Consider the following 12,577-nt stretch of genomic DNA (forward strand, 5'->3'; position numbering starts at 1 on the left):
GGACTCTCTCTACTCCACTACCACATATCTACAACACAAAATATATGTGTATGTGTGTGTATAGCATGTGTGTGTATGCAGGTGTCAGTGCCTGTGTGTGTGTCACTTCAAAGCCCCCATTGTTCCATAAATTCTATTTTGATCTGGTATTTAAATCAAATTTTACTGCTTGCATGAGTTACTTGATGTGGAATGGAGTTCCAAATAGTCATGGCTCTATGTAGTTCTGTGTGCCTTCCATAGTCTGTTTTGGACTTGGGGACTGTGAAGAGACCTCCGGTGGCATGTCTTGTGGGGTATGCATGTGTGTCCGAGCTGTGTGCCAGTAGTTCAAACAGACAGCTCGGTGCGTTCAACATGTCAATACCTCTCACAAATACAAGTAGTGATGAAGTCCATCTGTCCTCCACTTTGAGCCAGGAGAGATTGACATGCATATTATTAATGTTAGCTCTCTGTGTACATCCGAGAGCCAGCTGTGCTGCCCTGTTCTGAGCCAATTGCAATTTTCCCAAGTCCCTCTTTGGAGGCACCTGACCACACGACTGAACAGTAGTCCAGGTGCGACAAAACTAGGGCCTGTAGGACCTGCCTTGTTGATAGAGCTGTTAAAAAAGCAGGGCAGCTCTTTATTATGGACAGATTTCTTCCTATCTTAGCTACTGTTGTATCAATATGTTTTGACCATGACAGTTTACAATCCAGGGTTACTCCAAGCAGTTTAGTCACCTCAACTTGCTCAATTTCCACATTAGGGCCTATTCATTACAATATTTAGTCGAGGTTTAGGGTTTAGTGAATGATTTGTCCCAAATACAATGCTTTAGTTTTTGAAATATTTAGAATGAATTCCTTGAATTCCTTGCCACCCATTCTGAAACTAATTGCAGCCCTTTGTTAAGATTTGATGATGTTGAAGTTGAAATGGTGCTGGAATAGTGGAGGCAGCTCCTGTTTTCTTTGCGACTTGCTGTAACTCTCTTTGGTTCTAAATCAATAGTTGTTTAGCGGTCCGAAAATGTTGGGAAACATTAACTTGCATGACCATGCTGTAGGTCATGTGACTGTCTGTTACTGTATGTGGTTGATTTTGCAAATACAGGCACTTTTGGATGTAAAAGGGTTTGGAAAATGAAACCTCTTGAAACTGCTTTTTATCTCTCTGAATATTTTCTTCACTCTGTCTGGAAAAAATATTTAATAGTGGCTGAGACCATACTATTTAAGATTTTTATCGGTTTCCCCAAATACCCAAGGGGAAATGTCATAACCACAGCATCATAAAATGTGGTATTTTAGTTGAAAAAGAAATTTCAGAAATTGTGCCTAAGGTATTTCATATACCATTTCACGTGAATGTTGTTTCTTCTTAATTATATGTATTCATCATTGTCATGTCTAAATGTCCATATATGCCTTGATGATACCCAGAAACATGTATTTACCACATCAATATCTTAAAATTTTACATTACTTTAGAAATTATCTTAAGAACAAGCATACAGCATAAGGTTCACATATGGGAAAAATCATCAATATCAATTGTAATTTAATACACCTTTGCCTCTAAAATATTTGCTGTGATGGTAATGACTTAGCATTGTGGTAATGACAGAGTGTGGTGGAAATGACATTTCATATAAAACAACTGACAAAAAATAACGTTTAACATTTTAATGTCACAGTTGTACGCGTTTCATTTTATTGAAGATATAGAACAGACCATTCGTTTCAATTCACCCAAAGGTGTTCGATGGGGTTGAGGTCAGGGCTCTGTGCAGGCCAGTCATTTTCTTCCACACCGATCTCAACAAACCATTTCTGTATGCACCTCGCTTTATGCATGGGGGCATTGTCATGCTGAAACAGGAAGGGCCTTCCCCAAAACTGTTGCCACAAAGTTGGAAGCACAGAATCATCTAGAATGTCATTGCATGCTGTAGTGTTAAGATTTCCCTTCACTGCAACTAAGGGGCCTAGTCCAAAGCATGAAAAACATCCTCAGACTATTATTCCTCCTCCACCAAACTTTACAGTTGACACTCTGCATTGGGGCAGGTAGCGTTCTCCTGGCATCCGCCAAACCCAGATTCGTCCATCGGACTGCCAGATGGTGAAGTGTGATTGTGCATGGTGATTTTATGCTTGTGTGCGGTTGCATGTCCATGGAAACCTATTTCATGAAGCTCCCGACAAACAGTTATTTTGCTGACATTGCTTCCAGTGGCACTTATTTGAAGGCGTGTCCACATACTTATGTATATATAGCGTATGTCCTTGTCCTCTCCTTGGTTGATTTAGAGGGCATCTAATAGAAACATTTTTAATAAATAATTCAATTCAGTAATAACCATAGTAAGTCACATAAATAGACATCAAAATCACTCAATCATCCTAGCCTAATACATGTATTAATTTCGACTTAACCATAATCATGTATGTAATTTGTTTGTCTTTTCAGGTCTTAAGTTAAGTAAAATGTATGAACTCATTGCCACCACATTCTGTCCTTCCCATCACAGTTCATTATCTGGTGGTAATGACGTGTGGTGGGAATTACATTTTTACAGTATTTGGTCAACTCCAGTTGAACAGCTAGCATACAATGTATCCTAAATACACATAATTAAAACATTATTTCAAAAATCTAACATAATTTGATGAAATTATAGCCTATTTGGTGATGACGTAAAAAGTCCTATTTACCTTTATTTTCTATAATTTCCTGGCATCTAAATTGGAATTCACCTCCATGACATCCGCTGTCACTATTCATATCCATGGGAACCAAGTACACAAAATGTTGAAAGAAGGTTATTATCATGTAATTTGCTTGTCTTGGTGGTAATGACACAATACTTAGAGATGACTGTATTTTGTGTAAAAAAAAAAGTATCAAATGGCTTATGCATATCTAATATATACGTCGTTTCCATTAATTTTACTCTTTTTTTTTAAATACCTTTTTTTTATATTCCCTGACAGTTTATGATCAGCAGACCGGAGATAAAGTCACTTTGAGATGTAGTGGATGATCTTTTAAATCAGTGTTTCATCGACCACTGGAAAAAAGACTGAAACAAGATCTGTATTGGACAGTCTCCTCTTTGGGAGCGAAGACTGAAGGAAGGTTATAGGGGAAAATGCAAAAACTGTTTGACCAATGATATGATGCAACTTATGCCAGTTTGACAATTAGCATTACTCATTTTTAACGTTGGTACTAAAGCTAATGAATAATGTTGTAATATCACATACATACACACATATACATACATACATACATATATATATATATATACACATATATATATACATACATATATATATATATATATATACACACATATATATATATATATATATATATATACATATATATATACACACACATACATACATATACATATATATATATATATATATATATATATATATATATATATATATATATATATATATATATATATACATATATATATACACACACATACATATATATATATATATATATATATATATATATATATATATATATATATATATATATATATAATAACATCGCCTAACAGCGTGTCTGTATACAGAGAACAGATATTGAACACTCAAAATATCTGAAATATGGAATAAAAGCAAAGATTTATTTCCTGACTCATTTTTGTAAACGGCATAACATCAAAGCAACCAAAAAGTGACAAACCACAACCAAATGAACCATGAATGAAGGTTAAAGTGAGACATTTCTGATTAAATAACTTAAGTACTGCTGTACTAATACAAGGCTTTAGAACATTCTATGAAATCCTCAAGTTGTCAGCTATTTCGTTTTTTCGTCTCAAAATATAAACAAAATGGAGGCTACTGTAACACCACCTCTTCAACCGACTGGATCTGTTGCCGTGCCAACAGTTTCAAAGGCACCATGAAGGGGTTAAGGGGACAGAGTCCCGCCTTCTCCCAGTCAGGTTTTCTTTGCGTAGCCGTCCCTGACTTTGCTGACGCGTCATTGGTCGAGGGCGTTTGTCCCTGGGCTTGTCCATTGTCCTGTGAAGGCGCAAAAGTCTCAGTTCCCGCTCTTTCCTCTGTACTCCCCTGCAACGGCACAGCCCCATCCTTAGCAACAGAATTGGAACACCCAGCGACTAGGTTGACAGGCACCACCGTTGCAGCCACACACTGATTGGTTGAGGTGCATTCCATCCCATCACTTCCCCGACCATCTTGGATTCCACTAATAGCCCCATCTCCTCCTCCTACCTGACTCTCCTGTTGTATTTGAAGTGGGGCGCCCACCTTGTCACCAGCATCTAGACTTGTTGGCGTTGTCACAGCAACAAGTATTGCGCCTCCATCTGTTCCTCCATCTTGTCTTCTTTGGTCTCCAGCTTTCGTTCCTTCTCCTCCCGCCGCCGAGGACCAGGGCCTCCCAGTACCGGTGCCCTCCTGGGACACCTTGGGAACCGGGGCTGAGAACCGTTCATGGACCTAAGAGTGAGAAGAAAACAGAGTAATGTTGTCAAATATATCTCAAAAGGGAGACATGGTGGAAAGAATATATTAAAAAGAGAAAACGTAAGATGGTGGAGAGGTCTGACTAGCAAAAGGGCCAACTCCCTCACACAGAAATGAGTGAGGTGGAGATCTATGACCCATCCGCAATTCTAGGCCTGGGCCCGTACTCACAAAGGGTCTCAGAGTTGGAGTGCTGATCTAGGATCAGGTCCCAACTCTTATTCCTTGCAAAATTAAAAAGCAAAACTGATCCTAGATCTGCACTAATACTTTGTGGATAAAGTCCCAGGTGTTATTCATTATGAATTAAAAAGCTAAACTGATCCTAGATCAGCTGGGCAATCTGATCTTAGATCTGTAGTTGAGTGTACAGTACCTGGAGCAGGTGGTGCTGCAGTCTGGCACAGTCCAGGTGGGGGAGCTCTTCAGGCAGAGACATCAGCAGGTCCAGTATTATAGCACTTTCTGGGGAAAAAGAAGTCAAAGAAGAACAGGAACAAGAAGAAGATTATGATGAGGAAATGGGACAGACTGGCCAATTTTTTTGCAACATATGAATGTGACAGAGCATGTTGACCACATTGGAAATAGCCTAGTGCTCTAATGTGTTATCCTCTTGACCCAAATGCATCTTTACAAGCAGTTGGTTGTATAACAAGCAGGGTTGGGGTCAATTCCATTTCAATCCCGGTAAATTCCAGAACTACACAGAAATTCCAATTATCTTCAACGCTTTTCAAATGGGAATATGAACAATTGGAATTTGGTTAACTTTCTGAATTGACTGGAATTTAAAATGGAATTGACCCCAACCCTGGTAAGACATGTAGAAGAAACCAGATTATCGACTGTCATAAGGTAAAAAGTGTATAACTGACACCCCACCCCAACAATAGCTATTTTACATTTTAGTCATTTAGCAGACGCTCTTATCCAGAGCGACTTACAGTAGTGAATGCATACATTTCAATTCATTTCATACATTTTTTTTTTCTCGTACTGGCCCCCCGTGGGAATCGAACCCACAACCCTGGCGTTGCAAACACCATGCTCTACCAACTGAGCCACAGGGGAGCTATCATCTCACCCATAGGAGTCAGTCTGAAACATTCACTCTGCACGTGGACCGTACTTAAGAACCGATAGATCTTCTCAAAGTCCACAATGCTCCCCAGGCCTGTGTATCTAGGAGTGTTCTCATCCGCATGTTTACTTTTCCTTGGCCCAGCCCCGGGATGCTGAGGCCTAATAGAGGAGGCTGCAGCAGAGGGCTGTTGTTTTGACACACCGGCAGGGGCAGGAGAGGACATCACTGCCAGCTGAGTGGAAGGGACATTGGACATGGTCTGCCCGTGCGCGCCACCTTGTGGCACCGACTGGGACTGCAGTGTTGTAGTAGGACCAGACGATGAGGCAGAAAGGGACTGTACAGGCATTGGTACTGAAAGCAGAGGGGAAACGGCAGACCCTTCTTGAATCTGACTGAGGATGCTGGAGTTAGAGCAACCAGGCTGGGGTTGGGCTCCAACTGTAGAGGCTGGTGTAGTGGTCCTGCCTCTCTGATTGGACGCACCAGAACCGGGGTTCATTGTGGACGGCTGGGTGGTGGGAACACCAGAGACTGGTACAGAGACTGCAGGTGGTGGTTGGGGTGTAGAAGCAATGTTAAACACTATAGGGCTGTTAGATACCCCTGAGGGGGCTGGGTTTTTAAGGGTGGGTATGGGTCTAGGTGGGATGGTCTTGAAGTTGGAGCGTTGTTGCTTAGGGAGGTAGTCTTCTCGAGGCGGGTCTGAGTTGGTCAGGCTGCCGGGCTCTGTGGCTGAGATGACTAGCATCTGGAGAGAGGATTGAGGAGGAAGGGAAGAGAGCGATAGAGGGGAGATGGGACAGGGAGAGAGAGAGAGGGATAGTTTGTAACTTTCGATCTTGAATACATCTAGGACTATCATCTAAATATTTAAGCCTAGTCAAATCAAATTGTATTGATCATATATACATATTTAGCAGATGTTATTGTGGGTGTAGCGAAATGCTTGTGTTCCTAGCTCCAACAGTGCAGTAGTATCTAACAATACACAAAAATACACACAAATCTAAAAGTAAAATAATATTTATATATTTCTTAATTCCATTAAGACGAACCATGTCAGAGTGGCATTGACAGTAGAATCGAATACAGTATATATTTATGAAATTAGTAAAGCACTATGTAAACATTATTAAAGTGGCCAGTGATTCCATGTCTATGTATATAGGGCAGCAGCCTATAAGGCACAGGGTTGAGTAACCGGGTGGTAGCCAGCTAGTGATGTTGTAGTCCATATGTTTGCACTGTTTTCTAACATAATTGCCCCTTTTGAGACACTTTCCCCTTCCCTTGAAAGACAAGGTATTGTGTAATATATATATCTGAACAGACCTGAGCGAAGGCTGAGGTGATGGGTTCCTCCAGAGCTCCAGCCATATCATGGGCCAGTTCAGCCCACAGTTGGATGGGCTTCAGGGCTGCCTTCTGCTCAGACCTCTGCCTCTTCACCTGGCCCACCACCGCTCTCAGCACACGCATCATCAGAGACTCCAACTGGGACTGGATCTGGGAGGGAGAGTGGATGGAAGAGAAACACTAATTGGTGTGTTATGTATGAACATATGGTCTTGCGCAGCTAACCTTGTGAGGTCATACAATTCAGTCCCATTCAAAATCCTATTTCCCCTAACCCAAAAACCTAGCCTTAACCCCCCTAGAAACAGCATTTGACCGTATGGGAACCAACAAAATGTCCCCAGTTGGTCAAATGTTTGTTTGTTTACTATTCTTGTGGGGACTTCTGGTCGACAGACAGACACAGAGAGAGAGAGAGAAATACATCTCTCACATGCACAATGAATGAGCGTGACCTCAATTTGAAATGCACTTTCTAGCTAACTTACTTCTTCTCTGGACTGCTTGGGAAGTTTCTCGTGCAGGGCCTCTAGGTCTATTGCCCCGTGGATCCCGCCAGTCATCTTGTTCTGCTTGTTGAGGCACCGCAGCAGGACCTGTTGCTCCGTCCGACTCCATCCCGTGCACGCGAACTTTGGTTTTCGCTTCGAGACAGCCTTTTCGGTCTTCTTGTTCACATAGCGCGTCGGTTGTATTCGAGCACGAGAGGGCGGCTTCATTGTGTTAGCTAGGTAGCAACGTTTAGTTGGATGGAGGAAGAGGAAAGACAAACAATTAGACAGGAGCTATCGTAGCTAGCTCTGGTCCATGCGCATGCGTCGGATTTTCACTTAGCATTACGCGCTGACGTATTCGCGTGGACCAGAGCTAGTCTGGCGGTATACAAAGTGCTCAAGTCGTTTTCCCATTTTGGCGTAATGGCACCCTGTTCAGACAGAGACAAGTTATCCAGCAACACATTTGCTTTGATGAAAGGATATAGTAAAATGGAACGCGACAAAGAGTGCAGGGGCAACTCGTCATCGCGCGAAAGTTAACGTTAGCTTGCTAACTACAAAGCTATCCTTGTCCCACTCCCTAAATTATAGTTTGTTATCGACGTGATAAAGTGCAAGTAACGTTAGACACCTGTAAATGTTGAGTTTTATCCAGAAAGAGTGAATCCTGTTCTGTTTCTATACCGAACCTTGACAAAACGTTTTCTGCTCAAGAATCAATACACTACGGACTGCCGCAGGTTAAAAAAAGTACGAACAATGTACCACTCGAGAAACGCGTTTTGGAAATACAAACTACATTTTGTAAAGATGTGAGTGACTTTTGCACATTGAAGGAAATATATCATAGATTATAGTCGTATATTAAATATATTTTTTTATGAAAATTTCAACAAATAAACAAATATTGGCAGCGGTGGGATTCGAACCCACGCCCCCGAAGAGACTGGAGCCTTAATCCAGCGCCTTAGACCGCTCGGCCACGCTACCGTTGCACACAGCATGAACTGTATAAGTTTATGTTTCCTTTCTTTAAATTCGTCTGACTCGCTAATGAAGATCAGTATACATTTCCCACCATTTACACTACATAACCAAATGTATGTGGACACCTTTGCTGCTATAACAACCTCCACTCTTCTGGGAATGCTTTCCACTAGATGTTGGAACATTACTGCAGGGACTTGTTTCCATTCAGCCACAAGAGTGTTAGTGAGGTCAGGCACTGATGTTGGGCGATTAGGCCTGGCAGCCAGTCGACATTCCAATTCATCCCAAAGGTGTTCGATGGAGTTGAGGTCAGGGTTCTATGCAGGCCAGTCAAGTTCTTCCACAACAATCTCCACAAACCATTTCTGTATTTTTCTCACTTTGTGCACCAGGCAGTAGCTGTGTGTGGGTAAAATCACTGGGAAAGCCAAGCCCCCCCCCCCCCACACCCCCCCATATTACAGCCTATGTGTTGTAATAGTTCAATAATTAATTAATATGCCTTGCTAACGTGATATATAGGCCTAAAGGCCGAGACAATAAGAAGACACAGCGGCAGAATAAATTCACCACACCTTTATTTGATCACAAAAAGTCAAATACTGTTGCATGTGGGTGATTTTGCAAATACGGGGCTTTATGTGTCTCAGGGTTAGATCTTCAATATAACATTTTCATTTAGATTTGTTTATTTCACATTAAGTAGAGACTAAAATAACCTTACATTTTTCAGCTTTCAAAATGTTTTTTTATTTTATTTTCTAAAGTATTTAATGTCTGGATTTCACTGTTTTGCACTATTTTTTCCTGTCTCACACCCAGACATTTGACATTCTGCTATGTACTACACTTACAAAAGTGTTGATAATTACAACATATTTAATGCACTTGTTGTAGTTAGGACCGGACCCTTTTTTAAAATTTTCTCCTAAAATGATATATCCCAATCGAACTGCCTGTAGTTCAGGACCTGAAGCAAGGATATGCATATTCTTGATACCATTTGAAAGGAAACACTTTGAAGTTTGTGGAAATGTGAAATTAATGTAGGAGAATATAACACATTAGATCTAGTAAAAGACAATACAAACAAAACATTTATTTTTTATTTTTTTAAATCATCTTTGAAATGCAAGAGAAATGCCATAATATCTTATTGGAGTTTAGGCGCAATTTAGATTTTGACACTAGATGGTGTGCAACGTTTCAGATTGATCCAATGAAGCGTTGCAATACTGCACAATATTTTGTATCAAGTCTGCCCAAATGTGCCGAATTGGTACATAACTATAGAGAACATAACTATAGAGAACATACAAAAATGATATGGTAATACAAAATGTAAGTTTACACACTCCAATGAATGTCATAGATGGTGGATCATTAGCTTATACACTAACTTTCACACATCTAGATGGCCAGGCGTGGTGGGTGTGGAGCCAGAGACAGCAGGGATTCAAACTGTAGAACCCAGTTCCCACATTTGAATATAAAACATGATTTTATCAAACACAACTATGCTACATTTTATCTCTGGGTCCCTCAGGATGACAAATCAGAGCAAAATTATTGAATGTAAGTACATTATTTACCTTCAGAGGTGAATGTATCAAACCAGTTGCCGTGATAAAAGTTTTTTGTTGTTGTGCACTCTCCTCAAACAATAGCATGGTATTTTTTCACTGCAATAGATACTGTAAATTGGACAGTGCAGTTAGACTAACAAGAATTTAAGCTTTCTGCCCATATAAGACATGTCTATGTCCTGGAAAGTTTGCTGTTACTTACAATGTCATTCTAGTCACATTAGCACACGTAGTAACAACCATCCCGGTATAGGGACACCGATCCCGTAGAGGTTAACCTCTTATGGCTAGGGGGCAGTATTTTCACGGCTGGATAAAAAACGTACCCGATTTAATCTGATTATTAGTCCTGCCCAGAAACTAGAATATGCATATAATTATTAGCTTTGGATAGAAAACACTCCAAAGTTTCTAAAACTGTTTGAATGGTGTCTGTGAGTATAACAGAACTCATTTGGCAGGCCAAAATGTGAGAAGATTCTGTACAGGAAGTACCCTGTCTGACCATTTCTTGCCCTTCTTTGTCATCTCTATTCATTACAAACGATCTCTGCTGTTACGTGACACTTCCTACGGCTCCAATGGGCTCTCAGAGCCCGGGAAAAACCTGAATGACGTAATTCAAAGCCCTGGCTGAAACATACGAGCGCTTTTGCTAAGTGGTCTATCAGAGGACAAAGGGCTTAGGCTCGTGCACTGGCCGCCACCGCCTTTCTGTTTTTCCCTCTATTTACCGAAACGCAGATTCCCGGTCGGAATATTATCGCTTTTTTACGAGATAAATTGCATAAAAATTGATTTTAAACAGCGGTTGACATGCTTCGAAGTACGGTAATGGAATATTTAGAATTTTTTTGTCACGAAATGCGCCATGCGCGCGACCCTGATTTACCCTTTCGGATAGTGTCTAGAACGCACGAACAAAACGCCGCTGTTTGGATATAACGATGGATTATTTGGGACCAAACCAACATTTGTTATTGAAGTAGAAGTCCTGGGAGTGCATTCTGACGAAGAACAGGAAAGGTAAGACCATTTTTCTTATAGTAAATCTGATTTTGGTGAAGGCTAAACTTGCCGGGTGTCTAAATAGCTAGCCCATGATGGCTGGGCTATTTACTTAGAATATTACAAAATGTGCTTTCACCAAAAAGCTATTTTAAAATCGGACATATCGAGTGCATAGAGGAGTTCTGTATCTATAATTCTTAAAATAATTGTTATGCTTTTTGTGAACGTTTATCGTGAGTAATTTAGTAAATTGTTAGTAAATTCCCCGGAAGTTTGCGGGGGGTATGCTAGTTCTGAACGTCACATGCTAATGTAAAAAGCTGTTTTTTGATATAAATATGAACTTGATTGAACAAAACATGCATGTATTGTATAACATAATGTCCTAGGTGTGTCATCTGATGAAGATCATCAAAGGTTAGTGCTGCATTTAGCTGTCTTCTGGGTTTTTGTGACATTATATGCTAGCTTGAAAAATGGGTGTCTGATTATTTCTGGCTGGGTACTCTGCTGACATAATCTAATGTTTTGCTTTCGCTGTAAAGCCTTTTTGAAATCGGACAGTGTGGTTAGATTAACGAGAGTCTTCTCTTTAAAATGCTGTAAAATAGTCATATGTTTGAAAAATGGAAGTTTTCGGATTTTAGAGGAATTTGTATTTCGCGCCACGCCCATCATTGGATATTGGAGCAGGTGTTCCGCTAGCGGAACATCTAGATGTAAGAGTATGGGATAGGTTTTTAAAGTCAACATTAGCTCCTCCATATTATCCTTATGTAGTAATTTACCATGGAAGTACACACCAGTTTATAAAGTGCAACCACAGTATAACATAGATATTTTACAGCTTTTGTTAACAGGTTGAATGACAATGTAGACCACTTGTCAAACTCAAGGCCCGCGAGCCTATACAATGTGAAAATGTTTGGGGTTTTTTGTCGCAGAAAAATGATGTCAATCGACATTGAAATTACTAAAACCAAATCAAAAGTTTGTAGAAATTATATTGGACCTACATTTACAGTCTCTTCACTTTGTCCAGGTTGCTAACAATCATCGAAATGAAAGCTAGACATTCTGGGAGCATCAGAAATTCCAAAAGCGATAGACAAATTTTAGCAAATTTTGACAAAGAAATACAGCACATAATACATTTTAAATGCGGCATTCTGTCCTTCTACCCACCTTTGATTGGCTGCCAGGGTCACTCGATGCAAAACGTTGCCCTGAAGAGGAGGTCGGTTCAGGTGTCTGTCTTGTATGGTGTCCCTATCAGCCCCCAGGAACTGTAGTCGTGGTAGATGGTCTCAAACCTCTCCCTGGACACCTTTTATAGGAGAAGAAAGAGTAAGAGTAAGCTTTACTGTCCCAATTTTATTTATCATGTTTTTGTTGCTTTTTAACCCCTTGAGAAAGTGTTTAAGTGACTTGCTCAAGGGGCACGACGGCAGAAGATGGCATTAGTATAGCTTGAATAGAATCCCCACCTGTGCCTGTGTTCCATGGTAGGGAGACGTGGAGGAGTCTCCCTCTGC

The 12,577-nt window shown here is 40.5% G+C and overlaps 1 protein-coding gene and 1 non-coding gene across 5 annotated transcripts; both read right to left on the reverse strand.

Annotated features, from left to right (window-relative positions):
* Positions 1 to 3,620: 3,620 nt before the first annotated feature.
* Positions 3,621 to 8,177, reverse strand: snapc2 (small nuclear RNA activating complex, polypeptide 2). 4 transcript variants are annotated; one of them, XM_029760594.1, is made up of 8 exons: positions 8,087 to 8,177; positions 7,447 to 7,685; positions 6,935 to 7,108; positions 5,600 to 6,350; positions 4,889 to 4,977; positions 4,348 to 4,485; positions 4,258 to 4,290; positions 3,621 to 4,092 (listed from the first exon to the last, which is right to left on the reverse strand). In XM_029760594.1, the coding sequence occupies exons 2-8, from the start codon at positions 7,675 to 7,677 to the stop codon at positions 3,859 to 3,861; spliced, it is 1,650 nt and encodes a 549-aa protein (XP_029616454.1). In that variant the 5' UTR covers positions 7,678 to 7,685; positions 8,087 to 8,177; the 3' UTR covers positions 3,621 to 3,858. The 4 variants fall into 4 exon arrangements, with proteins under 4 accessions (XP_029616454.1, XP_029616452.1, XP_029616453.1 ...); XM_029760592.1 differs by having other exon boundaries at positions 3,621 to 4,290; XM_029760593.1 differs by having other exon boundaries at positions 4,258 to 4,485.
* Positions 8,178 to 8,363: 186 nt separating this feature from the next.
* trnal-aag (transfer RNA leucine (anticodon AAG)) lies at positions 8,364 to 8,445 on the reverse strand. The gene has a single exon. It is a non-coding gene; the product is annotated as a tRNA-Leu (tRNA).
* Between the last annotated feature and the right edge of the window lie 4,132 nt (positions 8,446 to 12,577).

The sequence above is a fragment of the Salmo trutta genome, chromosome 8, assembly GCF_901001165.1.
Source record: "Salmo trutta chromosome 8, fSalTru1.1, whole genome shotgun sequence".
Lineage (NCBI taxonomy): Eukaryota > Metazoa > Chordata > Actinopteri > Salmoniformes > Salmonidae > Salmo > Salmo trutta.